At 39.4% G+C, this 27,842-nt stretch overlaps 3 protein-coding genes across 4 annotated transcripts; 1 reads left to right on the top strand and 2 right to left on the bottom strand.

Moving 5' to 3' along the window:
- Positions 1 to 72: 72 nt before the first annotated feature.
- Positions 73 to 7,552, bottom strand: HMGN1 (high mobility group nucleosome binding domain 1). Of its 2 annotated transcripts, none has more exons than XM_080612068.1 (6): positions 7,212 to 7,552; positions 6,847 to 6,879; positions 6,719 to 6,748; positions 6,567 to 6,617; positions 3,571 to 3,702; positions 73 to 1,017 (listed from the first exon to the last, which is right to left on the bottom strand). In XM_080612068.1, exons 1-6 carry the CDS (start codon positions 7,308 to 7,310, stop codon positions 970 to 972), a joined length of 393 nt encoding a protein of 130 aa, XP_080468194.1. In that variant the 5' UTR covers positions 7,311 to 7,552; the 3' UTR covers positions 73 to 969. The 2 variants fall into 2 exon arrangements, with proteins under 2 accessions (XP_080468194.1, XP_080468195.1); XM_080612069.1 differs by having other exon boundaries at positions 75 to 1,017; positions 7,296 to 7,547.
- A 21-nt stretch (positions 7,553 to 7,573) lies between these two features.
- Positions 7,574 to 15,501, top strand: GET1 (guided entry of tail-anchored proteins factor 1). Its single transcript, XM_080612066.1, has 5 exons — positions 7,574 to 7,854; positions 9,354 to 9,519; positions 11,100 to 11,167; positions 12,052 to 12,166; positions 13,841 to 15,501. The coding sequence occupies exons 1-5, from the start codon at positions 7,765 to 7,767 to the stop codon at positions 13,912 to 13,914; spliced, it is 513 nt and encodes a 170-aa protein (XP_080468192.1). The 5' UTR covers positions 7,574 to 7,764; the 3' UTR covers positions 13,915 to 15,501.
- Positions 15,502 to 17,095: 1,594 nt separating this feature from the next.
- LCA5L (lebercilin LCA5 like) lies at positions 17,096 to 27,657 on the bottom strand (the record flags this gene model as incomplete). Its single annotated transcript, XM_080612690.1, has 6 exons — positions 17,096 to 17,709; positions 19,510 to 19,642; positions 19,935 to 20,044; positions 23,605 to 23,698; positions 25,627 to 25,764; positions 27,211 to 27,657. The coding sequence occupies 6 exons, from the start codon at positions 27,655 to 27,657 to the stop codon at positions 17,201 to 17,203; spliced, it is 1,431 nt and encodes a 476-aa protein (XP_080468816.1). The 3' UTR covers positions 17,096 to 17,200.
- Between the last annotated feature and the right edge of the window lie 185 nt (positions 27,658 to 27,842).

Genomic DNA, 27,842 nt, shown 5'->3' on the forward strand with positions numbered 1-27,842 from the left:
AATAGTTAAGAACACAGTTAAGAATCAAAAACTACACCACTTAGACTGGGAGTTGTCGTAGTCAACGCAAAAGCTACAGAAACATCCTTTCATAATCAAGATTTATTTGGCTTTTTTTGGTGATCACAGACACACTGAACAGTTTCACAATTGTTTTTATTCACATAGTTTTTTAAATCTAAAAACTGTAATTCTGTTTGTTGGGGATTTTTTTCACCTGAAGACTACTTCACATATTCTTCAATTTATATTTGTAGACAAGATGTTCTTTAAAACTGGATATGAAGTTCCAATATCTCGAATACTGACATAACATGTTATGTCTGCCAAGCAGCAACTTTCACTTAATATTTAAAGATATAATAAGAGTTTCCAATCTTTCTACTATCATAGCTACAATCAAAATACGTTTCCAATCATAGCTACAAAGTTGTTGGAAAAAACAAAGCTGCAACTACCAAAAATAACTTTGTCACAGATATACATCACTCAGCAAGAAATCCAACACTAGGGAGCAGTTTCATTAGATAAGCAATTCTACTGATGGTACAACCATAGATAAAGATAAGTAACTAAAATGCTAAGACATTCTCAACATACCGTTATGAATTCCAAAGTCTGATCCATGTTATGCTTCATTTAATAGGATAGAAAAACTGTCCCTCTCAGTCTATGGAACATGAAGCCTAATTGAGGCTTCAAAGCCCTCTCCTTAATGTAACATCCCATTTATTTCTGGTTTCATAGAAAACAGACAACCAGCACATGATTTTACCACTTAAAAAAAGCATTTACACTTATCTAAATATGTAAAAAAATGGATTGAGTTGGGATTCTCTCCTTTTTAAAAACATGTTTTCTAGAACTACTAAAAAACTTGCATTTACAAAATAGTTGATAAAAATATTCCTCTGAATTGTATAAGAAGAAAGGTATAAGGACCACCAATTAAAGACCTGGCACCAGATGTTACTCAGCCTTTGCTTCTTTCTCTGCTGCTGCATCAGTTGCTGGGGTCTAAAAAGAAGACAAAGAAACAGAACACTTCAGTGAGGTTTCTAAGTGACTCAGCCTCTTGTAGTATTTGTAACACACAGGTTCGCTAACCTGACAGGCAGAACAACCATGACTTGGTTCTACAGACCACATGCTGTGACAATCTGCTTATTTCTCTTGGATAATGACCGGCTGAAAACAAACTGTCTTGAAAAGGCTTCTACTCCTCAGATGCATCAGGCTGAATTCCAGAATGTTGCTACTGTTACTACTTAATACACACTGCAAAGGACTTTTAATTTTTTTTGAAAGAAAAAAGCCCATTACTGCCTTTATGACAGGAAGCGGGGCTTTTTAACCTGCAAAGCTAAAATTCCTGCATATAGAGTATTTAGGAAAGACACTACAGGTACACTTCATGCATTTAAACTTCAGTGCAGCACTGTTAATGTCTTCTCAAAGTTCTGCAGTAATTTAGTGAGACTTAGAAACACAGTACTGGATTAAACGGAATTTTGTAGAAATACATTCAGTGAAACTGAATGGTAGCAGCAGAGCTATACTATTTTTGAAATTAATATATGCTGTATATCTGAGCTTCAGAACAAATTTATACCATCTTAACTGACTAAAACTGCAAACTCTGTTTAGATTGGAAAACTCATTGCATTTGCAGTGTAGATTAAGAAAATGAATGTGACATATCTATTAACATAAAAATTATGTTTAATTATTCCAAAGCTTTGCAGCACCACCAGCAGAATACATCACTGTAGCACCCAAACAGGAACCCCAACACCCGCTCAGCCTTTACTGCCACCTGGGGGAAGCTTCTGAAGGATGAAATACGGAAGCCATTTCTGTTTGCAGGGCTAGGTTTCAGAGAATGTCACTGGCAGTTCTCACAGGCCTTTCATCAGCCCATGCATCAACAATGGCATCTCTGACACCTTTGTGTCAACTGAAAACAGTAATGTTCAAAAGGACAGGGTACACTTCTGCCTCTTATAGACTTCAATATTCTATTAAACCTGCAATTTTGGCTGGCATGACCAACATGAGACCAGCATGAAGATGTGCTCCAGAAGCCATCATCCACTCCTTGCAAATTTACATCATCTCTGCACTGGTGTACTAAACAGACCCCAGCTGAGAAATACTGCCAAATTTAACCATCACTGGTATTGCTGAAAACACTAAATGCACAAATTAGAAGACCAAATTACATGATAGTAATACAGAGCCAGAGCTGTGCAGAAGGGTAAGCCAACCACAGAATTCATAGCTACAGCACAACTTTTTCACACATATCACACTGGAAGCTTGCAAATGAAAAACTGTTACCCCAAAGTAAGTGTCTTGTATGCTCAAGTACCATTCTGTACTTTCCTCATCCACCAAACCACACCACCTATCTAAAAAGCAAATACTCTTTTCCTCTACTTGAAGATTGATCTGTGCACCGGTAAGACAGAATTCAAACAGACTTTTTTCCTATCTTAAAAAAAAAAAAAAAAATTACTTCCCAGTGCAACAAACAGACAGGAAGCACGAATCACACCTTCACATTAAAAAACAAAAAAACCCCAAAACATCTGATTATCTGACCAGCAAACTCCACCGAACTCATTAAAATGAGTGAGGCATTCAGTACTGCAGAAACCTGAGACTTATTCTGGGCTTACTGCCACATGAAAACTTGTGTTTCATCCAGCTGTTAACAGCTGTCCTAGTAGGAGGCACTGCTTCTCCCTACAGATCTTGTCCTACATTTAAAACTAAATTAAATGTCCACATTCCAGAAAAAGAATACAGCGTGGAGGATGCTTTAAGTTACTTATCGGTCCAAAAACTTCAGCAACACAGCCATTTTAGCACAGTATTACAGCCAAGACTGACTTGGCATGTTCATTTCTTCAGCAACAACTATTACTGGTTCTTGCACTTTTCTCTTCCACCCCTGCATGAACCTGTCTCTTCTACCAGCAGTGTCTGTATCTAGGACTCCTATAAATGTTACTTAAACTTTGATTAAATAATTGAAACTTTGGGTTTTCAGTGAAAAATCTTTCCAGTCCCAGGAAAATGAATACTGCATTTGTCAAAAAAACTTTTGTATCAAGAAGGAACCTGTCTTCTGGTAACAGCAAAGGCAGACTGCAACCCAAACCAAACCCTGTGAAGACAGACAACACACATGAACAGAGCACTATACCCTTCATACACCCTGTATGATTTTGGCAATACCTTCCTGCAGGGAAACCAGCCCCTCTCTGAAGGACATTATCCCGTGGTAAAATTCCCACCTTTTTTCTCAATTTCAGGGACTGTTACCACATTACAGCAACTTTTTTGGGGGCAACTAGAATTTTCCAGGTGTATCTACTAAGGTTTCAATAGCCTACTTTCTTTTTTGGTTGTTTTTTTTTTTTTGTTTGTTTGGTTGGTTTTTTTTGGTTTATTTTTTTCAGAAGATAGATTCTGAGAACTGTGTATGTTTCTGATAGATACTTGGATAAACCAGTATAGGAAGTTATCCAGCTGCTTTGCAGCAAAGAATACAGACAACTTTACCTCCTCAGTTTTAGCTTCCCCATTTTCTGCAGGCAAGTTGTCCTTTGTCTGTTCTTGGTTTGTCTCTTCTGTCTGTTTTCCTTTAGGCCCCTTTTTCCCCTTTGTTTGAACCTTCTTGTCCTCAGATTTATCCTGCAATGAAATAAATTTCCAGTACATAAATTCCTATGACCTACTAGGTAAAGTTTGGAAATAATAAAAACCCACACAAAACCAAGATTGACTTGCTAAGCAGAGGGAGCTACTACCAACAACAACCAATGAGTGAATACATAGTTCAACTGTCAAAAAAAATTTTTGAACTACATATAGACCAACAGTCACAGTTCCAGATAGTAAAACTAGAGAATCAAACTGGGACGAGAAGATGATTAGGTTCTAGCAGCTAGACAGACTTGTAATGTATGATTTAGCCTTGTGGCACATAAAAAAATAACAATGTGGTCCTTCAGCTCTGTAAATACAAAGCACTTCAAACACTCTTTTTCCCTCTAATATCAACAGGGCACTTTCCATAACCTAACCTAAACAAACGCATCACCTAGAAGTATCATTTCCAGTGCTTCTTTGTCATTGTTTCAGTCACATCCTTGCACCCACATGACTGTTGTTAAATGAGTAGGTAAACAGTACTTATTCAAGAGCTACTTACATGAAAGTACATACTACATCATCCCAGACGTTCTCTACAGCAAAATTTTTCAAGAAATGGCAAACTGTAACGCTTTTTCTGGACAGGTACAATGTGAGTAAGTGGCAAGAGAACATAACCTCTAAGCAGAAGACCACTATACTTAAAATGTGTCTGATCTCGTGAAAAATATTGTCTGCATTTCACAAGTATTTTCTCCAAATTACATCCTAATTTGTTGCCTCTGACCTAAAATTCACTCCAAGAAATAATGGTCTTATTTTTGCATATTTTAAGTAATGTAGACATCTCAGATTACTATTAGAAACCATTTGGTCAGAAGCATTCTGTCCTATCTTCACTCCAAACATTCTTCCCTACAAGACCCATACAGCTTTCTTACTTCACACACACAACTTTCTAATAGCTACCTGAATACACATCCAATTGTACATGAATGCTCATGTAAAATTCTGTCTTCAGAAAAACACGATTTTGCCAAAGAACTGCAACTACTGAGCAAAAGTTCTAAGTATTTTTACACCACTGGATACAAACATGCAGTAAGCTACATTACATATACAAGAGATGGCAAAGTGAGAACAGTCAATGCTGAAGCATCTTATTCAGGTAACTAAACTGTCAATGTCCACAAAATTTTAGAAATACTTTGCTCCTATTTTTAGGAAAGATAGTTTCTGAAATCAAAGAACACAGTGAACACAGTTGTAACATGCTAATGGAAAAAAAAATTTAAAAAAGTTAAAGGCTAAGCTCAGTATTACAAATTTAGGTAACAGACAGTCTTGTAACATTAAGGCTTCTGTAGTTTGATTGTCAAAACATATTTTTCTTCATTACTATTTATTTTTTTAAAAACCTCACCAAGTAATTCTGTAATGAGCAAACTTCTTCAACCCGAAAAATACTGTCAGGAAAGTTTTTAAAAGTTACAAAGTTGATGTAAAAAACCATCTTTTTATGGATCAAATACAGAAAAAACCCATAATTTAAAACTTAAAAATCTATCATTTCACTGGTAAGTGAAGTATTTCTGGAACCATTTAAAGAAAAGTCCAGAGATGGCTAAAATAAGAAAGTATTGAAGCTGGAGAAGTAAACTACAAAATGATTGAAAAGTACAAAGAGATTTTTACATTAACAATAAGGAAGTTTCCAAACAGCAAGAGTTAAGTAACAGCATAAGTTCTAGAACAGAGGATCACATGTAAACCAAGTTACACATTTATTTGAATTGCCAATGGCAACAGCAGTTAAAGGGAAAAAAAAAGATTGTTGACATATTCACATTAGAGCAGCATTCCAAGGGGGCCTCATGCAACGTGTTCTACTTGATATTCTAAGATGTCAACTGTTTGTGATGTACTTGGTTTGCATGAGTATGCTCCCTGCTATGAACTGTAGAAATATGTCTTTCTACAAGTAAAGTAGTTACAAGCAGGAAGCCATACCATGCGTATCAGTCAGCATTAAGAATCAGATGCGCCACGCAAAAGACACTGAAAAAAACCAAAATCAGAACTGAAGTAAAATTGGAAAACTTTCCCAAATTCTTTAAGCTTACAACTTTGAGAATAAGAATGCACTGATATTCAAACCATTGAAATGAAGGTGCATTACTGAGAAGTAACTGTTCAGTAGGATTAATGAGAACATCAAAAAGCCTGCAAACTAGAGTTCTGTGTTAGTGTATTTGAAATTATCTTAATCCATAATTAAGAAGAAAAGCTTATAATCACAAAGGAACACTTAAAACCACATATACCAACAAGCCAACAGACATACAGCCTCTTTTATTTCTCCCACAAAACAAAGTACTTTGCACCTGTTATTGGCAGTGTGAAGGCTATACTGGAAAACCAAAAGATCATGCTAATCCACCATGCACACAAATACCTGAAAGCTAGACTACATGAGTGAAATTCAGATCTTTTTCAGTAGCTACATAAGTAATTCAAGTATTTTTTCCTGTTCTAACACACTGCCTTAAATTTAAAGTGTATTTTAACCCCTTTTGTTACAGTGATGAAACACAATCCTATGTACAGTTGCTCTGACACTCCAGTAGTTCTGCTCAGTACCAAATTACCACCCAGGAATTGGTGTCCATATTTCTATGCAATACTGTGAGTGCTTAGCAAGGTCTACTTGAACAGTGGCTAAATGTACCAGTGGATACTGGCAGAAGCACTTCAAAAACGATGTTTCAGAGAAGTAAGCGTTCACACAAGTAACATGTGAAGAAACTCTTGGACACCGTGCAGCGCCAGCACGACACGGGATGCCACTGGGGCACCTGCACAAGAACTCAACCACCTCCTCTCCTCTTCCCTGCCACTCTCACCTTTGCCGCAGGCTTTTTTGGTTTCGGCTCTGCTTTGGCAGGAGCAGGTTTCTGCGAAGAAAGCACAGGTAAGGGCGAAATTCACCTCTCAGTACTCCCCTTTTCGGTAAAGGAAGGTGCGCACACCCCACACACCCCGCTCCCGTACTCACAGCGGACAGCCGCGCCGATCGCCTCTTCGGCTATGAACCGGGAAAAGAGAGAAGAGAAACACCGTAAGCAGGGTGCCCGGGGACAGCGGCCCGGGCCTGGTCCCTCCCGCCGCGACCGCTAAACCTACCTCCTCGGGGGCCTCCCCATCCGTTGCCGCCACCTGCCAACACAAACACCGCGAGTAAGGCGGGGCAGGAGGGAGGGCGGCCCGGCGCGTGACGCCGCCGATCGCCCGCCCCTTCCCGCCGCTTTCGGAGCTCGAGTCCCGGAGCGGCGAGGCGGCCGGCGAGACCCTGCCGAACCTTCTACACACCGCCGCCGCCACCCCCAGCGGGCCCCCCTCCCGTCAGGGTGGCAAAGGGAAGGCCACGGCCACAGACAGCGAGCGCCGGTGGCCGCCGCACCGGTGACCGCGGAGCGCCCGTTTCTCTCCAGGCCCCGTCCCTGCGCTGCCAGACCGTCCTCCTCCTACCCCCTCACACGCATACATACATATACCCCACACCAGCCCGGCCCCTGCAGCGCGGTGCCGCCTTGGGCAGCGCTTTTCCCCGTCGTCGGTTCCGCTCGCTTCACCTTTCTCTTCGGCATGGCGGCGAGGCGGCGAGACTGCGCGGCAGCGGCTCCCGGCCGCGACCCCCGGAGCTGCGGCGGCGGCTGCTGCGCGCGCGGGGTGCCTCACGGCTGAGCGGCTGCCTGCGAGACAGGCTCGCTGCGCAGGGAAACCGCCCCCCCACCCCCCATCCATCCCAGCAGCGCCAGCGGCACCGCAACAGGATCCAGCCGGATTGGGCGGGGAGGGCGACGGCGGGGGGACGCTCCCAGGCCACGCCCCCTCCCGGGCTCTCACCTAGCGCCCGCCTGGAAAGGGTAGGCGGCTTCCTGATTGGTTATCCCCCGTCACGTGATTGCCCCGTCCCAGTTTCCCCTCACGCAGGCGCCCGCTGCCATCCCATGTGAGCGGTGGCGTTTGTCCGAGCGGCGCGTTAGCGGTGGGGGGAAGGAAGGGCAGGGGGTGTGCCCGCTCTGTGGGGAGGCGTGCGGCATGGCGGAGAGCGGCGCCTGGCTGCTGGTGCTGAGCTCCGTCTTCGTCTGCAACGCGCTCAAGATCCTCCTGCCCTCCTGCTCCTCCATCGTAAGTGACGTCATTGCCCCGCCCCGGCGGACGTTACTAAATGGGGGCTGTGGCAAGAGCTTGCCACCTCCTTCTCCTCTACTCTGGTGGTGGGGCTGAGGGCTGGCCCTCGCCTCTTGACTAGCGAGGGTGGGGGGCGCCGGGTCCTCAGGTGGGGTGGGGTGGGGTGGGTGTGAGGTCGCATGCCTCAGGGCGTTACGGAGTGCCCGGTGTTTTTTGTGCTGGTGTCACAGCCACCTGAGGGCTGAGGTGAAGTGGGAGGCGACGAAGGGTTTCCGGTGCTCGGCGGTGCTGTATTGCGTCCTCACTGTGTGCAGCTCGGCCTGGACCTGCTCCTAGCCTAGGGAGAGGAGAAGGTGGAGGGAGTGACGCTGGGAAGAGGTGGAGGTGGCGAAGCCCATCAGCGTGGCCATGGGACACTTCAGTAGCCCCCATTAAGCAAGTCTTTGAAGCGACTTCCCCCGCAGGGAAGAATTTTTCTTGAGGAAAGCTATAAAGATTTACTAAAGAACAGCAAGAAAAAGATTTTAAGTCATTTGTACCTTCGTTTCTAAGGTAAAAGCAGTTGATGACCCAACAGGCAGGTGATGCCTCATGAAAAGGAAGTAAGAAAATACAAGAAGATGTGAAAATGCTGGCTAACACAAAATGAGGTTACCTTTTTACATTTCTGTCAGCAGGAAATCATTTTAGCCAAGAAAATAGTAAGAAGTTGTAAAAAAAACCCTCTTAAACACACGAATAAGATGTAAGGAAAGTAATGCAAATTTATGTTTCTGGTTTTGAGGTGGTGGTGAGATACTGCGCTAGGTGGATCCCAACTCTCAGCCAGTGTGGAAGTTTGTGTGTTTCTAACAGCTCAGACTAGGCAATCTGTAATCTAGAGGAGAGAGTCCAAATTTGTGAGCTATGCATTATTAGGGAGGTCTAAAACTAGGCTGTTTGGACCCTTCCTGAGGCTGCTGGAGCTGGAAATGGGAATGAAGAATGAGTTAGGGGCATAGCTGGAGCTGGAAAGGGTGGTGATGAAAAGGAGCACTTTTCTGTCTTTTCCTTTCCTGCACGTGTCAGGTGCTGTTCATTCAGGCAGTGCCTGATGGGAATTGCAAGGAGGGAGGGCAACAGATCAGCCCAGGATGTAGCAAGAGCAGGGTCTGAGAGGTATTGAGGAAGCAGCATCGAGAGTGAGGAAATGAGATGAAAGTAGAAATTGAAAAGGAAAAGGCAGTTAGCCATAGGTAGAAGAGTTGAAAATCACTGCCCTACAGGGATGGTAAAACCCTTTTTGGTTTGCTTCTGTCAGAACAAGAGAGTAAAGCTTCTTTGGCTTTTAAAGTACGTTGTGATGTTAAGACAAGGTGTTCCTGTGTCTTGATGAAAGGGCCTATTTTTTATGAGAGGCTTTTTGAGTATGTAAGCAGAAGATAATACTTCACATATGTTAAAGGAAATCAATGGAACTCTGGGTGAATAACTGATATTGTTTCTTTACTTCTTAGATATCCAGATTGTTACAAAAGGATGCAGAGCAGGAATCCCAAATGAGAGCTGAAATTCAGAACATGAAGCAAGAACTGTCAACCATTAGTATGATGGATGAGTTTGCTAGATATGCCCGTCTGGAAAGAAGGATTAACAAAATGACTGACAAGCTTAAAACTCATGGTAGAGTTGCAATGTTTACTTCTAGTTTCTGAAAAGCATTTTGTCGAGTGTTTTCAATTTTAAGTATATGTCTCCAACTTTTTTTTCTGCTCCTTTTAGCCATTTCCAGTGGTCCCTTCTTTCTTTCTTTCATTCTTTTTTGGGTTTTTTTTTTTTTTTTGAACTTTTTGGAAACCTTGCTTTTGTCTTTCAGTTGTGCATAATTCTGCGTATTCCCCTTGCATTCTGTAAGGGAGTAATTTAGAGTCATATCATAGAATCACAGGATGGTTTGGGTTTGAAAGGAACTTAAAAGTCACCTAGTTCCAACCCCCTGCCATGAGCAGGGTCACCTTGCACTAGACCAGGTTGCTCAAAGCCCTGTCCAACCTGACCTTGAACGCTGCCAGGGATAGGGCAGCCACAGCTTCTCTGGGCACCCTGTGCCAGGGCCTCACCACTTCTTCTTAAAGGAATTTTCCTGGGCTTCTGTGTGCAATTCTTTACTCTTTCTCCATGATGCTCATCACTGAATCATGTTTTGAATAAGTCAAGGGAGTCCTCTGCTGCATACAAAATGGTGTGTTGCTTGGTTGAGGCTATTTAATTACTGTACTACAAAATGCTAGAGAGAAAGCACTGATCTGTAGAGTAACCAGAGGAGATATTTCCTGTCACTTTGTGATCGTGTTTGATTTTATGCAGCAGCTTTGTGATAAAGCTCTAGTGATTTGCCTCCACTAGGATTTTATAGTGGTATAGTTCACCATCTCATGGTAAAGAGTACATATAAACCTTTCACACCGGAGCTTTTACTCCTGTCTTTGCTCAAACTCACTAACTGACCCTAACAGGATGGGAGACTACTTGGTTGTGTGCCTCTTCAGTGCAGAATGGATGGATGTTTATAGGTTCCTTGCTTGGAGAAAGAACAGTATTTATAACTGACAGTCTGGATTGCTTTCAAGTAGTATCATTCTTAACCTGATAATTTCAATTAATTAGATTTGAGTAGTTTATTTAACAACCAACAATATAGTTTCGGAAAACTTCAGGCCACTTAGTTTGAAGATGTGATGTCTTCACTGGGCTTCTTTATGCTGGCCTGAGGTACTGTAACAGGAGAAAAATAAGCACAATAAGTTTTAATACTGAACCTGACCAAAATCAATTCACAGTGAAGGAATAGCCTTACCTGTGTTCCTGGATGAAACAAGGCAAAAAGTGCATCTACTGAAGCTAGCATTCACCTCTTGACTAAAAGGGAAAAATTTACTTTATGCCTCATCTTAAATTAGTAACCACAGTGGCTGTTATTATTCTCGTTTGGGAATAGTATTCTCGGTTGTATGCATCATTTCTTTGTCTAGGATATTGGTGTTTTGCAACTTTTCATAGTAGCATTAATAAGAAACTACAGCATGATATGGACCAAGCACTTTATTGCAGAAGGCTACCTTCAGTATAGCTGTGAGTCATTTGAAAAGAGATTTTTAAACAGTGTCATATCCTGAAAGTGAAATATTAATACATCACAAGTTTTATCTAAGTATAATTCACTGTTATAAATAATATGGAATAATATTTTTTCTTTTTAACAGTGAAAGCGCGAACTGCCCAATTAGCCAAAATAAAGTGGGTTATAAATATTGTATTCTACATCTTACAAGTAAGTAAATACTTTATTATGAACACAGGTGACTAAACTGAATCCTCAGTAGTGTTACCATTCTCTCCTGCAGTTATTGGCTGATATTAGTCACACAGGTGTTTGACATTCCAGTGCCACAGTGCATGCCAAACTGGAAGAGTTTCTTGAAATAGAGTGGAGAGATGTTGCTGATAAGGTCTGGTAGTTGTGGATGGAAGGAGGTTTGAGTTTCACTGTAGTTCCGTGTTTCTGGTTTTGAGATGACATGATAGTTAGTCTTAGCTCTTTAATCACTAGGTTTTGATTTTGGGGTTGTTGGTTTGTTTGGGGTTGATTTATTTTTTTTTTTCCCCCCACTTCTGTATGGCACTGGACCCAGACAAGTTCCAGTACACGCAAATATATTACTTCTGTTGTTGAAAACAAAATATGGTTTTGCTGAGGATACAAATCTCACTGACAGCTGCCACACATTTCCCCACTGTGCTCATCAGATTGTCTTTGTAGTTCAGACTTGATGCCAAAGAGTTGTTTGCTAATAAGGATGGTAGTGTTCAACCTGGGTATGTCCTTAGGGTAATGTTAAAGTGAGTTAAGTTCCTGGCAGGCAAGGGTTGTGGCTAAAAACAGTCATCAGAATTTAACAAGTGCTGTGTTAGATTAGAACCAGGATCTTGAAAGAAAGCAGTACTGTCCAGTGTCTCACTGCTAGCTTTTAATCTTGTGTGTAACTTTAAGGTCATATGGAGTTTAAAAATATTTTGAACTTGCTTAAGAACAATGTAAAATAACAAAGGAACTGTTCCCTTTAATTAGAATTTGTCATTTACTGTTTCAAAGTAGAGGTGGAAATGTACTTCAGTGTGTGGTGTTATCCAAGCTAATAACAATTTCAATTCTAGGCTACCTTGATGATCTCTCTGATTTGGAGATACTATGCTGAGCCAGTTACAGTGCTTCCGGGCAAATGGCTTGCTCCGCTGGAGCGCTTGGTAGCCTTTCCTACAGGGGTGACAGGTAAGGACTGCGCACTGGAAAAACACACATTTCCCAAGCCCACGTGGATGCTAACGTGCAGACCAAGAGCGTACACAGATTGGAAGCACTTCCGTACAGTTCTTCTGACTCCTTTGAAACAGGGAGGGGTTTTAATTAAACTTTCGTAGCTGTTTCTTATGTATTCAAATCTTGTCAGTTTAACTGACAATAAAATGGGCTATTTGTCATTTTTATTTCTTCTCAGTCAGAGCAGCTTTATCTGCATCTGGATGGAATTGACCCTGGAGGAGATTTCAAATCAGAAATATTTTTATATTAAGGATCCACTGAAATTAAGTAGAGTTGTGTTTAAAAATGGGCAAATACTTCATAGGTCTGTATCATTTATGTGTATTTCTTACAATTGCTGGGGTTTCATGCTAATGTAACTCCAGAGTGATTTAGGCGTGCTCTCTTGGCCTTTTGCTTGCCTGTTCTCGCCCTTTTTCCTGTCACATTTTGTTGCATTTTTGCCTACTTAAATCCTTTTCTTTTGGGCAGTTTTAACAAATTAATAATCAGAATGATACCACAAGTTGTAGACACCTGGTCCTGAGAGATAAGTGTGCTGACTTCATGCTAGTGGGATAAGTACAAAGGAGAGTGACAGGACAGTAGAGTGCAGAAATTTACTGTCAAGCTAAAATGCTGCTGCTGAATCTTCATCCTAGGTTTGTAAACCGTGACTGCCACAGAAGGGATTCCAAAATGCGTTGTTGGAATTTTATGTTGTGGTATTTTTAATAGCTGTCTAGAGAACAATTTGTGTCCAGCATGCTTTCTGGACAAGAGAAGAGTCTGCTGCAGTGCAGAGTAGGGGCATAGTCCTTGGAAGACATTTATTTGAACAGCATTTGAAGGGATTTGAAGTTCACACCCATGTCTGCATACAAATCTCCTTTTTTGTCTTGGCTGATAATCACACTGAAGAGATCACTTTTGAGTTCTGGGTGATAAACACAAAATTGTCTAAAAATGCCCCAAAAGTTAGTTTCTTTATGTGTGCTATGCATAGCACACGTATGCACTCTGTGATACTGTGTAGCTTAGTTCCATGTTGTCTGCGGTATGGATGTGCTATGCATTACAGTCAAGGCACACCCTCTTTTCCACCACACCAATACAAATTCCTGTGCTGCAGGTTGGAATGACCGGACTCTTTCAAACAGCAGTAGCAAAGGTCTCTGTAGTACTTTTCTATATAGCTGTATGGAGAGCCAGGGGAAAGGAGTACAGATTTAATACTTGTTAAAAACCTGATTTTAGTTTCAGAGGAAATTGACTTTTTACCTCTCAAGTCCTGAATTTAGATCTAGCAGAGTATTCTGTTACTGGCCAAGCCTTTAACTTCAGCACCTGAGACTTTTTCTGTTAGCAGATGTTTTTAGCTGTGGGTTGTATGTACCAGACTTCAGCTCTTACTTGTGTTATTTGGTACTCTTTTCTGCAGACAATATTCAGGGGTTCTCAGGACCAGCATGGAGATAGCTGCCATTCCTTGAAGAGAGACATTTCTATATAAAAAGATGCTTTGTTCCTGTTCACCTTATAACTGTCTAAGTTTCACGTTTTTATTCATCCAAAGCTATTTTTCAAAAGCCTGCATGCTTCACGGTTATTGACATGACTTAAATCGTGTTTTATGTCTTTCAGGTGGTGTTGGAATTACATGTTGGCTTGTGGTTTGTAATAAAGTTGTAGCTATTTTGCTACACCCTTTCAGCTGAAGGAATCCCAGTAATCCATGGAGTCCTCAAGTACACTTTCATTATCACTGTTTTGAATGAGACTAGGTCTGAGATAATCTTTGTTACTTCATTTGGGTATCAGTCAGTATTCTGTTCGATGCATTTTATCTTCCCTTCATTTGTTTTTCCATTTGGTGGTCAGTTTTCAAAGAATAGCATTGCTGTTTATAAAGCCTCATTTTGTGTCTGCTTTGACAAGTGTGAATACTGATACATGGCAGAGCTATAAGACTTTGTCATGGCATATACTCACCAAAACCTGAAAGTGTTGGACTTGAAAATTCTAAGTTGGAAATGCACTGGCACTAGGAGTTAACTTGGGAGCTTTGATGCTGCTTTGCTGTATGACATGGTAGTTTCACCGAGAGATGGGACTGTGTTTGATGACAAAGTGGTACTAGAAGATACAGAGGAAGGTGGTTTGGTTGGCTTAGGGGTAAAACAGAGTTAGTTTCCTCTTTGTTATTTTTTTACAGTAGAATTGGTGTGTTCTTGGGTTGTCTTGAAAAATACAGTATTGATATAGGTGCAGAATCAACTTTTTATCTCTTGAGAGACTCACTCAGTTGCCCAGTATAGGATGGCCGGATACTTTTTTCCTCCCTGACTTTTGAAGTTCATTGAACACTTGTATTTTTTTCCTCCTTTTATTGATAACTGACCTTTCCTTCCTTGGTATTTTTTCTGCTTCCAAAACTGATTTTCACTAAAACTATTTTCTTCCATGTTTGTGGGGGAAAGGTCTGGTCAGCCTGCTCAAGCTCCATGTTAATGAAGAGGAAGTAGAAGAGTGTGCTGTTCCGTCAGAGGGCCGTGTTTCTAAGGGCTTTGGCATACATTAATGACAGTCCAGGATAGCCCGAAACATCTATGTAAATGTAAAAAGGCACATTGGTGATTTAAATGTGTAAAGTGGTAACAGAGTGGTAGCAGGCCAGAGGAGGAGGGAAAACATTTTCTGTTTCAGAGTAAAACTTTCTTGTGGTATTTAGGTACAGGAAACAGCCACAATATTTTGAATTTAAGGGAGGACAGAATTATTCCAGTACTGTGCCTGTAGAACACTGGCAAAGTTGTGTTATCTTCTGTGTTGCAGTGATCTGCAACCCTGTCACTGCTGCCTTGCAAGACAAACGGGTGGGTTTATAAAGCTGTTGTTCTACACCTGTGGTTTTTGACATGAGCCTGAACAGAGCCCTTGGGGACACCTTTCCTTCCTCCTCTGGGCTTTGGTGATTCTGGTTCAGCTTCCTGCTCTGCACAGTGGAATGCGTTTGTTCTGTTATTCCAGGCCCTTTGCCTAGGGCCCCTCCATAATTAGCACTGCATTGAGAAATCTATTCAAAAGGTCTTGATACATTCCGTGTATATATGCATGAAATGTTTGTGAGGCGTTGGTTTTGTTTGGTTTCTAAGTGGTAATTTAAAAAAAGAAAAGGTTTTACATTAGGGTTACATTTAGCCAAGGTGAAAATAGATGCATTAAATAGCAAGAAAAAAAATGTTGTGATTGAATGTTATGTATAATTGTGGGTTTATTAACAAAATAAAGCTTTTTGATCTGTCTGAGGTTTTCCAATCCATTTTTCAGTGTTAACTATAGTTTTCCTAAAATGAAAAAAACCCATACCTAAACCAGCAACACCCCCAATACATACACACTTTTTGGACAAGGAGATAACTATTGGAATCAATAGGACTAATTTATTTATTATTTTTCTAAAGTATTTGGGACAGATTATTTGACTGTGGCATCGACCTATTTCTGAGTCTGAAGATGTGGCCAATGGTATTTCCACTTGGCTTGTTACACAGTTTAGCACAGCGAAATCAAGGAAAGCAGCACCACTGAAAACCTTCACAATGGCATTTGGTGTTTATCCATGCATAGCACAGGATCACCCAATGCTCTGTTTGTTGGCGGCTCCAGTCAAACATTTGGGTGAGTGAGGGCAAAAAGGCCTTTGGTCACCTGGTCTTCACAGAGGCATGTTGGATTATGTTAGCTTGTCTACTCATGGCTTTGATACAGCAGTGAAAGCACTAGATCCGGTAAGAGTGCGTAGAGGAGAAACAAGCTCCTTTTTGGACACCAGAAGCTGTGCTTTGAAACCTGCCCCCTGTACAGCTGCAGCACTGCTTCAAGAAGAGCTTTCCGAAGTTTGGAAAATGGAACTTGCAGTGTAATCTGAATGTCTCAATCACTGAGCAGCTTTTGCAGTATCATTTTGAAGGGTTTTTTTAAGTGCCTTTTAAAGCTAATAGAATACACTTAGTTTTCCAAAACTTCACATCATTTTAGCAAGAGCTTCATGAATTACTGTAATTACAAAACGTAATCCTCCTACCCTTGCTTGCATAACCTTAAACAGAGGATTTTTAAAGGCTTTGAAGAACTGGATATGCCTGGCTTCTCCAAAACAATAGTTCACTCTTGCACATTCATCTTTGGATGTCAGCTGTGGAACTTACCAGGCAAACTGCTTTGGTAAATTCCAACAGTGGAAAAGAATGAAGCTTTAGAGCTTTATAATGGTAGACAAAACACAGCAATAGCAAATTATTTTTATTGTGTGTGAATTCTGGAAGCTATTTCAGGAGTGAAGGAAATAAAAACTTAACTTTTTTTACAGCATTGTTGGTACTCACCCAACAATGAACCTTACTAGAGCAGATTGCTCACTTTAGCTGCCTAATGAATAATCAGCTTCAAAATTCAAACTGCAGAGAGAATGCAAAAACCTGAAAGTTGCAAAACAAGGGCTAACTTGGACTCCTGGTAACAGGTAAAAATGTGTGTGCATTGTTAGGCTCTCTTTGTAAGGTTAATACGCGTATGCATGCATGCACACGGACCAGGAATAGGAGAGTGTTCTTTTGTGACAACTGACTTGACTTACCATTATGGAAAAATCATTGAAGGACATTGTCAGTATCTATAAGATTTAATATGCATTTAATGAAGGTAAAAACATTGCCTTTTAAAAAAGTTTTTAAGGATTCCTATTTCTAGAGTAAAGCTAAGTTGATGTACGTAACTAAATAGCAAATAAAATAGTTTGTATATTCTTACGAGGTTATTCATAACGATTGGTGTTAGATGCTTTACATGATGAACTAGTAGTGGTGGTTTGAAATCTGGCTTGTGTAATCCTGCATCCTTTCACTTCTTCATTCCTCCCATGTTAGAACTGGAAGGGTTGTATATTCAAAACCAGCCTGGTCCAAAGAGTCATTTCTTAAGATGGTTTCTGTTCAGCAAATGTCATATGAGCACAGCCTCTGCTTCAGTGGAACTGTTGTTCTGCCTTCTTTGGGTGCCTTTACCAGGAGACAGTTCATACAGCCCAAAGGAATTTTTTACTTTTGATTCAGCTGTTCCACTGCAATCCTGCCTGTGTTTGCAGAGCCTGCTGTGTTTTGGTCTTGTACCTGATGTAAGAAGCCCACGATGCAAATTCTCAGTGGCTTCTGAGAATATATACTTTTTGTTCAGCCTAATGGTTGTTTTGTTTCTTGGATCTGAAATTACACAGTTACTCCTTGGCTGCTCACTGTTATTTAGCTCTTTGTCTGGCTTGTTTTCTTCTTTCTCATGTTCTTCCACTGCATCTTCCTCTTGATTGTTCTCCTTCATACTGTCACTTAGAGGAGTTTGTTCAGTTTTCATCACTTCTTTCAGCTCCTCTTTAAGCAAATCTGTCTCTTTTTCTTCTTTCATAAATTCTAAACAGATGTGTTCTTCCATCAGTAGTCTGTTCTCCTGTAAATAGTCTAAAATTAAATATGGAGGCATTTAGGAATGTTCTGAAGTTTCCTAGGAACACAAAGAGTCATAAAGCATTAATGAAAGTTTCACTTCCTTATTTCTTAAGTTTCACTTCCTTATTGCTTAAGTTGTTAATGGTATTTCAGTCTTGAGGACTATGACAATGCTATTTACTAATAAATATAATACAATGTGGCAAGATTTAAACAAGATTACTATGCCATTAAATCCAGGTAAATATATTTCTCTTTTTTATTATGTTCAATTTTATTAAATGAATTGTCTTGAAAACATAATCAGTAATGGCTAAACATAGGGCCAGAAAAGTCATGTGCAATGCAAGAGATCTTGCAAGAGATGAGTGCAAGAGACCACATGAGAGCTGAACTCCTTACTTGTAATTTTCTTGCTTTTAAATGGAACTTCAATATATTTATGGTTTTCTTTCCCTTAACTGTCAACACAGTTGCTTGTTGCATGGAGCAGGATATATGGCAACTCTCTCACCTATAAATGAGTTGGCTCCACTTTCTAGTAGGAAAAGGTATGTGTGTATTAAATGCCTACAGCAAATACATTTGCTGCAGGGGACGAATTCTCTGTGCTTTGGAGAGACTCAAAGAGTATCTCTAAACTGAGGTTAAAGGAGAATTGTATAGAGTTGCAATAACTAAAATGGCTAAATAACCTAATACTGGCAGTGAGTGAAAACTGGAAGGGTCCAGCAGACAGTAAGGAGAGACATTCACATGCACAATTGGAAGATGGGTGTTTTCTGTAAGGGGGTTTTCAAAGACAATGGTGACTGGGGTTATCTGGTGGGGTCTGGGAAGGCTGCAACTGAAAAGGCAGAGTACAAACCACAGGGGTTAACGCATTCCAGATTACCAGCTCTGTTACTGATCTAGTAAGTGACCTCAACAGCCTGTTTCACCTTTGTAACTGTCTGACCTTTAGGTCATGTAATGCCTCCTACCATAAGTGCACGATGGCATTCAGATCTCGGTGCTTTCTACAAGCCTTACTGTAATGAAAGTAACGAGTATTTTTAGAAGGAAAAAACTCAGGTAAAGGAATAGATGTGCTGGCTCCTTCTTTCTTCTCTTCTACAGAATTTCTTCAGAATAAAGGTCCTTGTAGATGAGTCCCTTGCACATAAGTTTTATATGAGAACACAATCAATGGCTAAGAATTACATAAAATCTATTTATGCACTGCAATGAAGAGATACTCCCAGCCCTGGAAGAAGTCATTTTCCTTTCTCAGCAATAGTTCCTGAGCCAGAAATACATGTTGACATCAGCTATCATGAAGATTCAGAACCAAAAATTTGAGTTCTGTATTTGATCAGTGTGCAATTAACAAACAAGCAATAAAGCACTGACTTTATACCATTGTGACCAACAACTGCATTTAGAATCATAGAATGGTTTGGTTTGGAAGGGATCTTAAAGATCTGCTAGTCCTACCCCCCTGCCATGGGCAGGGACGCCTTCCACTAGACCAGGTTGCTCCAAGCCCCATCCAACCTGACCTTGAGCACTGCCAGGGAAGGGGCAGCCACAACTTCTCTGAGCAACCCAAGTAGCACAGGAGTATGAAGATGCCTTACACCATGTAGCTGCTCTGCTGTCAGGGCAGCACCACCAGCACCCAGATTTCACTGACATTTCATATGTTATTCTGTTGAACTAGCTCCTGTCAGTCAGATACCAGCTAATGGCTGTTAGACCCAAGTAACCTACCAATACCATCGGTGTTTTGAAGAGATCAAATGAGTTTCTGAGAAAAATTATAAAATATACCTCTATGTGTCCTATTAAAAGTTTCTGGCTCTGGTATTTTCTTGGTTGATTGTTTTTCTGTTCTACATTGAGCATCTGTGTATACTTCATTTACTTCAGCTTTTTGACTTTTATCTTCTGGAGATGTTTCCTCCTACAATTGGCAATTAAAAGTAAAAATAATAAGGGAATACTTGTTTAGTGACTCTTAAAAGTACACAGTCATGCAATACTTATAAGAAGTTGTAATTTCTATTACTATCATATTCTTATTTTGTATCATTACCTTGTGCTATATGTTTAATTTAATTACATTCACACAAAATCCACATCCTAGAAAGTTAAGAAGATGGATGAGGCAATTCAGGCATATTACTGAAACATATGGAGTAACAAACAGCTTAGCTGAGAGTTTAAACACGGGATTGGATCCAGATCATTCATACCTTTGTTAGCTGAAGTGAGCTGGTTTCTGTTTCCTGAGCTTCGTACTCTGACAGCAGCAGTGGTCTAAAAATGTCTTTATCTACTTGTACTGATCTGTGTATACTGAAGCCTATTGAAAAGGTCAATCATTAGTAATACAGTAGTTTCTGGAATTATATTGTTGGTATAAACAAAAGATCTCTTTGATGACTGATAATACGGGTATGTGACCTAGGATTTAAACATTTTTGTGCTGCATGTCTTAATGCCCTTTAAGAAAGTAATTCTTTGTTCTGTCTGATCTATAACTGCTCAAACTGGAACACATACCTGGACTTTTGAGGGTTTTCATTTGTCCATCATAAATATACTTCAGTTTTAGATCTACAAAGTCCTGTTCAGATAGAACATGCTAAGTCAGACAAATGCATCTGTGTCCTAGAACCCATGTGGGCTTCATTTGCCTGGTAACATTCCAATGAAAGTTCAAGAGATCTGGTATAAGGCCTCACCTTTCAAGTTCCTAAATTCGGATCTTAAAAGAATATAATAAACATGCTTGCTTCGATGCCTTCTGATTTGTTTACTAACCTTTCTCAAGTTAATGGAACCAAATTCTCCAGAGGAAATGCTTAACACTGAAATATCTATGGTCTTTGAAAAGGGATTCAAAGGGAGTGACTGAGACATTTAAACGAAGTAGCTGAATGGAGATGGGATGGGGAAGGTATGTTCTGTCTTTGTTCTATTATTAGAATAATTTTGACATAAGTACAGTAGCTGAGAAAGTTACTGACACAGCAGCAAAAATGTGATCTTGCCTCCGTCACCATTTGACCTTGTTCCCAGTTTTGATCTCTGAAATCAGAGGAGGACACTTTGTAAAGACGATGGTTTTCAAACGTTTGCAGTTTGGTGGTAAAACGGCTGTTGAGGATTACCCTTGAAGGTATAGCTCCGATGATGTGGAGATCGTTAGTTTTCCCTTTCGAAAGGCAACCAGCAAGCGGTTACCAGCTGCTTCAGCAGAAATCAGCAGAGCGTTCCTCAGATTCAGAACTAGGGGGAGCTGTACCTCTAGATCAGCTGGTGTGACCTTCCCACAACTGAGCAAACTGCTCTTATCAAGAGCTTATGAAATGAACGGCTTCATTCGATAAATCAATTTTATGTAGGTACACAGAGCTTTCTGGCTAAGTCAGCCTACCTTCAGCTACTCATCAGGACTGTTAAAACATGCAACCCAGCATTTCTTCTTTCCCTCTGGGTGAAATTTTTTGCAAACACAGAATAAAAATAATTACTTGAGTAATTACTATTAAAATAATAACTTATTACTTTAAATAATTATTTTTATCACTTGAAGTAATAAAAATTATTACTGGAATAATTACTACTTGAAGAAGTAGCTCTTTCTAAATCTGCTATAGGAAAAATCAAGTCAATAGTGAAAAGGAAAAATATTGTCAGTAATTCCAGTTCTAGATTTCTAAATCATTTGTTTCCATTAACTGGTAGAGAATGAAACCTTTATTGGCCAAAAATATCAAAAGATCACATAATTTTGCTTGGAACCTTTTCATTGCAAAATATCAGGTCTCTCTCCAGCTAAGCCGCTTTATCTTGCTTAAAGAAAAGAAGAACTTAAATCGTAAACAGTGGATTAAGTACTGTAATTTAAATGACAATACTGTACAAGTCCATAGGTTACTAAAATGACAAAAAAATCACAGCTGGTTCTGTGGTGTAACTAAACCTGGATTTCAGAGCTTCATAAAATCTGTGTCTGACTTGGAATGAGAAGTAGGAATTTGTGTTTCTTAATTTTACAGCTTGAACTACCAACCTTTTCCCTGCAGTTCACTTGTAGTTAAGGCAGAGTAATAGATTTGCAAAGGCAAAGAAGGGGAAAGACATAAGCAACTATGATAAGATTTTGTACTGATACCATAATTTGAAGAATTCTGTGGGCAATATTTCCAGCAGATACGTTTGCTACCATGTAAGTTTTAAGTGCTCCTCTGTACCCATACGAAGAAAGCTCCAATCCCTTCTTCCACTGAGGAGCAGGAATATCTGACCAGTATTTTAAAGAGGGCTTAACCCGAGGAAGTCATGTTCAGATCATGATCCAAAATTAAGGGTGTAAGTTTGTTGAGCAGGAAGCTCTCCTTCAAGGGATTGACAGAATGTTTATGATCCTGAGTAGGAGGCAAAATATCACTTTCAATGTGGGGGAAGTACTTGAAATCTGTTTATTAGTTTCTGTATAAAACACATTTATTAATAAATTCTAGATACAACTTATAAAGAATATGACAATTAAAAATTTGTAAATGCTTAATCAGTGTCTCCCTCAACATTTTTGTCCCTGATGAATATAGTGAGCACACAGGCAGCCAAGTTCTTGGCTTCTATGATTTGTAGCTGGTTTTACCTATTGCTCGCTCAGTTCAAGGGATCCCATCCCTTGAACTGTCTGAACACACGCACCTCATGCTATTTGAGATGCCCCCAAGTATTCAGGATATCTATATAAGGCTGGCTGATACTACATAGGACAAATGGGACGCCTGTGTCCTTCTGGAACAACAGCTACGGGCCAGGCAGAATGTACTAGAACATCTCAAATGGCACTGGGTGCCTATAATTAAGTAGTTGAATCCCACACAAGGGGGATTCCCACTCTTGGAATGTTTGATAGACAAGGCTGTATACGATCGATATTTCTCTCCAATAACTGAGCACCCATGTGAAAAAACCACTAAAGAGCTCTTTCTTCCTTGATATAATTAACTTTCTATTGTTCTTTTATATCATTCTACTGTATTATTTTAAATAACATCAATTCTGTAGAAACAATTGAAAGGATAGACAATAACTGGGTTATTGCCCATTTAAATTTACTTATGCTATAAACTCAAAGGGCTACTAAGGATAAACATTCTCTTCTCTCAGATAAGCTGACCATGCGATCATCACAGTGGCTATTAAACCTCCTAAACCTTGTATCTGAAAATTCCTCCTCTCCTTACACTCCAACAAATTGCAGGTTGCTGGAGCTTCAATAATGGACATTGAAGCATCTGTGCTAGAAGTAACACAGTGTAAGGATTTTGAAGATGAGAAAACAGTTTTTAAAGACCTCGTTAAATTCATAAGTTTTGCTTGTATGAAAGCACTTTGAAAGTCTGTACTAAAAGTAGGAACTTGATACAGAAGGGTTGTTTGTGAGGTGCTTCAAGTCAGTGAACCAGGTGGCAGGAATTCTGAGTCCAGGGTAGCCACTTCTCCAGGCCAAGTCAAAGGGAACAGCCTGAACAAAACTTTGTCTGCAAAAGCTTTGGAGACTGATAGCTTCACCTTGTTAAAAAACAAATAAGCAAACAGCTCTTGATGCAAATATGCACTTAAAATAGCAGCACTACTTCAGTGTCACTGTTAGTATACTCAAATTATGTATGCTAAACACTATTCATGATGAAAATTTGGTTAAATATTAAAAACAAGTCATGTATTTGTATTCATAGAATAAATGAGCAAAAAAACCAAGCACTTCTCTTCAAATTATATGTAACAGTATCTTTTTAGCCCATATAAAAGTACTATATTAGCTTTTATTTTGGAACATATATCCAAGCTATAAAGCAAATTAAGTTTCACGCAACTAAACCAAAAAAGTACACGTACTTTTTCCATGAGGTACTGCATCACTTTTGCCTTTTGGGATTTTAGGCATCCGATTTGCATAGATATTTTTTATAAAAAGTTGACGATCTTTTTCCTAAGAAGAAATAAACACCATTAAACTTCTAATATGCATTAAGAACTAGTTGTTACCAACTTAATTTTCCCATGTTGGGAGAAAACTGTCAATGTTTTTGCATTGTGCCAGGCCATGTGGTGACTTTGTCATTTACATAAATAGGAATCTGTCCTTTGCTTTCATGAGCCAAATCAAAATTCTCCCTTTTTAAAGCTAAGAACACACCTGTACACCTACATGATCTTTTTTATAACACCATGTTCAGCAGATGAAGTCTTCTATAATGATTTCTTCATTTGTTGCTCTGAGTTATTTTTTTCAGACTAAGCAATTTTTGCCTTTACTTTCTTCTTTTAATAAAAATTCTTTACTCAGTGCCCTTAGAACGTGCTCAGTTCTATTTCATAAAATATTGCCTGGGAAATTACATAAACTTCAGAGGCACACTTTTAACATTTATTTAGCAAGAGTCCTCTTGCCTTACTGAAATTTATCTGAAACACATGAGTGATTTCAGTAACTCTCACTGTATTTGGTTTTAGCGTGAAAAATAGGAGCTGCATTTACTTTGGAGATACAGGTTGTCCTGCTAGTGTGTCTGAATACCTTCAATGCTCTGAATGAACCAGGTGCCCAAAACCATGAATGTGGAAGCCAAAACTGTGTTCTGGCATAGAAATAAGGTAAAAAAGCATGTCTGATCTTGTTTGCAGTGAAACAATAGAAGGTTTCTGAGTCTAAATAGAACACTGGGAGAACTGGACACACATAGAAAACTGTGTGGAAAACAAATGAAACAAATATTTTAGAGAAGCACTAGGGTGTGAACTGTACTTCTAAATAATTTACATTTTGGAACAGTTTTGCGTTAGTGTTCTTGGAACTGTAACTATTCCTGTCTCCTGGATCTGCACATATAGGAGGAGATCAGACTCTGGCAGGCAAATAGCACTGCAGGTCTGGGAAAAGCACTATACAGCTTCTGCTGCTGGGCAGCCTGGTTGCTGCCAAGTATTAGGAGGAACATTTTTGCACCTGATACAAACAATGAATGCCCTTGTACAGAAACACAAAGCTCCATGAATCTTCAGGAGTCACCAGTTCTGCCCTTCACAATGTCTAGGAAAGCTCCCCATAACAACATCTTTCGCATTTATTATGATTCCATTTAGAAGGAGGATGCTCCCTAGCAGGGCCAATGGGTGGATCAGTCACTTTACACAGAAATTAAATAGTGTGTTTTAACTGTGTAACAAACAGTTTAAATTCCTAAAAAGCCAGAAGGGTTTTTGTGTTTTCTGGAATATGTACTGGTTTTTCTTGTTTACAGCTCATGACATACCATTCACGGCAGTTTTGTTTCTACTTCTATTTTGTGTCACTTTTAGGTTTTTCTGTATGTTTGGTTTACAGACATTACAGTAAGTGTTGAACTGGACATATTTGTCCCAAAAATATTTGCCTAAAAACCAAGCTGGAATTTAAACAAACCATTGAAACATTTATGTATGACTTTTTGTTAAAGTATAGTTTTTCAGATTGTAATATTTAGCTAATTTTAATTTGTAAGTGTTTCTGTAAGGGAGATCACTTAAAGTTAGTAGGTAAATATATTGACCCAGATATATCAAAATGGTAGCAAATTGGTGTGGCTTATTTGTTCAAACTGTAATGCATTCATCTCTGTTTTGAATATTTATTGATCTACTTTGAACTTGTGACAAATCAGCCTGCGTGGCTGATTTATGGCTGACTGGGTTTAAACCACGACAACCCTACAATAATTTCATCATTTGATATTTGACCTTTTTTTTTCATAAACAATAGACTCAATTAGGAAACAAAAATTCCATTACTAAATAATACAAAAGAGGCAAAAGGAATAGGTAACACTTAATACTTGAATTTTCTTGTAGGAGCAGAAACCTGTTTAAAGTCTTGAATACCTTAATTTTTTGGTGAAGAGAGTTAATTTCCATTTGCAAGGTCTTTGTAATTATCCCAGCTTCCAGAGCTTTTCTGTTCTCACTTGCCAGCTGACGACTGAAGCTGCTATTGTTCAACTTCAGCTGCTTTTCCAGGCTCTTAAAAAAATTATGTATTTTAATACAAGAATGTGCTCAGTGTGATTGCTGAAAAATTACAGTTCTTACCAGATTTGAAAAATAAGTATGATCATGTAATGGAAAGCAAGCTTCTAATAATTACAGTCTATTGTAAACAATGCATGAAAGTATGAAGTATCTGAAAAATTACTTTTAAAATGAGCAAAACCTGGTATAAAATCTAATTTTAATGAACAACAAAAAAGCATATTTGGCATTCAAACATAAAAAATAAAGCTCTACATTACCTGTCTGGTGGATTAATGAATACAGTCATCACTGAGAAATGTTAAGACAATATGTCTGTTCACACTGAGATCTATTAACTGTAGTACCATAAGGAGGCTTAGTGTAAATGAAACCTAGGTAATTTATGGAGTACTTTATTAAGTACTTTATCATTAGAAGCCAGTGCCCTGCACTGAAATTATAATTACTAAAACTGTAATATGGACACCCAACCCTGCATGCTTTTTATAGCTTCTCACTAGGACTTCTGTGAATAGAAAGTTTTCAAAAACCCATCTGAGTTCAGCTGTTTATATTTTCATTTTCTTTCATGTAATAAATGTATTTCAGCCCTAGCTGTTCAGATGGTGAAATGCCTCTAAGATTACCTGACTTTTTATTGATTCTATATATAATATATCCTAAGGAATACAGAAATTAATGAAATAGAAATTTCACTCTTCCAGTTTTGTATTAAAAACTGTATTCTTGCCTTTTTGTGTAAAAAAAGAAAGAAGCACAAGATATTAAAAGGAGCTGAATTACCTCCTCTTAAAATTCCACCAGGCTTTTACTACAGTTGCATACTAAACCTACAGTAGAACCAAGCCTAAAACCTAGGACACCTGACTATTGCCGAATTCAGCAGGTGCCCTACAGACAGCTACAGTGAGTGACAGTAATTAGTGAATAAGAGGTATAGGTATGTCCATACTGCCCACCAGCACCATGTAAAATAACAGGGCAGCCTGGTGGTCTCCATGTATGACTAACCCTGTGCTTTCCCAAAGTAATTAGGGTCTGTCCTGTTGTGGCTCAGAGGCCCAAGCAAGCATGGGTACCCCATGCTGCTGGCAGGGAGCAGAGTAGACACTGCTGAAGATTGCCCTCCAGCTATAAGCTATGCTTCTCACCTAATAGGGTTAAGGCATACAAGTTAAAATAATTCCTAAAAGATCTTTATTGTTAAACTTAACCTACTTACACATTTCTGCAAGATTTTAAAATACTGGAAGGAGGCACTACTGCCATTCTTAGTATCTTATATTCAGACTGCACTGGATTAAAATGAATGTTCAATGTTACAGGGCTGTATCAGAATCATTAATGTGACAAGAAGCAGCTAAAACCTTCAATATTCTTGCACAAAACCTTTCCTATTATTGTTCCTTAAATACAATACTATGCAGATATTACCTGTATTCTCTTGTCATTCACTTCAATTTTTTCTGTAAGGACTGACAATCTGTGATCAAGTTCCTCTCTCTCTGCAAGAGTTTTGTCTCTTGAAAGCATATGCAAGGTCTGCAAAGCACCTTTAGCTTTTAGCAGCGATGCTTCAACTTCTCTGAGCTTCCTGGATGAATTTCTCTCATCCTCCTGAGACATCCTCAGGCTTTTCCTTAAAGTTCTCACCTCATTATAATGACTTGCTAAGAGATCCTGCAAGTTACTTCCTAAATTTTCATATCTGTCTATTGCTTTCAAGTGTCGATACTGAAGCTCTTTCAAAATGTGGTTTTCTAAGCTTGATGCTTCTAATTTGCATTGTAAGTCAAATATTTCATTCTTCAGCTCTTTAATTTTGTGAACTTTTGCTGATGATATTCGCTGAGCCACTGTGGTTTTTTTCTGGGAACTCATACTACTCTGCAGGCTTAAAGATGAAGAATTTTGATGTGGTATCTTCTCAGCTGGCAGTTTTGTTCCTCCTGCATTCAGACCAAAGTAAACTGGCATTGATATATAGCAACCATTTCAGACAGCAAAATCACTGTATGTCTTTACTGCTCACGTAAGTGCATATACTGCTCATCCAAGCTACTTAA

This window comes from Psittacula echo (assembly GCF_963264785.1).
Source record: "Psittacula echo genome assembly, chromosome: 3".
Classification (NCBI taxonomy): domain Eukaryota; kingdom Metazoa; phylum Chordata; class Aves; order Psittaciformes; family Psittacidae; genus Psittacula; species Psittacula echo.

Coding starts and splice junctions, on each gene's coding strand:
- GET1 (XM_080612066.1), top strand. CDS start 7,765: ATGGCGGAGAGCGGCGCCTGGCTGCTGGTGCTGAGCTCCGTCTTCGTC. Junction 7,855..9,353: donor TGCCCTCCTGCTCCTCCATC/GTAAGTGACGTC, acceptor TTTACTTCTTAG/ATATCCAGATTGTTACAAAA. Junction 11,168..12,051: donor TTGTATTCTACATCTTACAA/GTAAGTAAATAC, acceptor TTTCAATTCTAG/GCTACCTTGATGATCTCTCT.
- HMGN1 (XM_080612068.1), bottom strand. CDS start 7,310: ATGCCGAAGAGAAAGGTGAAGCGAGCGGAACCGACGACGGGGAAAAGC. Junction 6,618..6,718: donor GATCGGCGCGGCTGTCCGCT/GTGAGTACGGGA, acceptor CTTTCTTCGCAG/AAACCTGCTCCTGCCAAAGC. Junction 1,018..3,570: donor GGGAAGCTAAAACTGAGGAG/GTAAAGTTGTCT, acceptor TCTTCTTTTTAG/ACCCCAGCAACTGATGCAGC.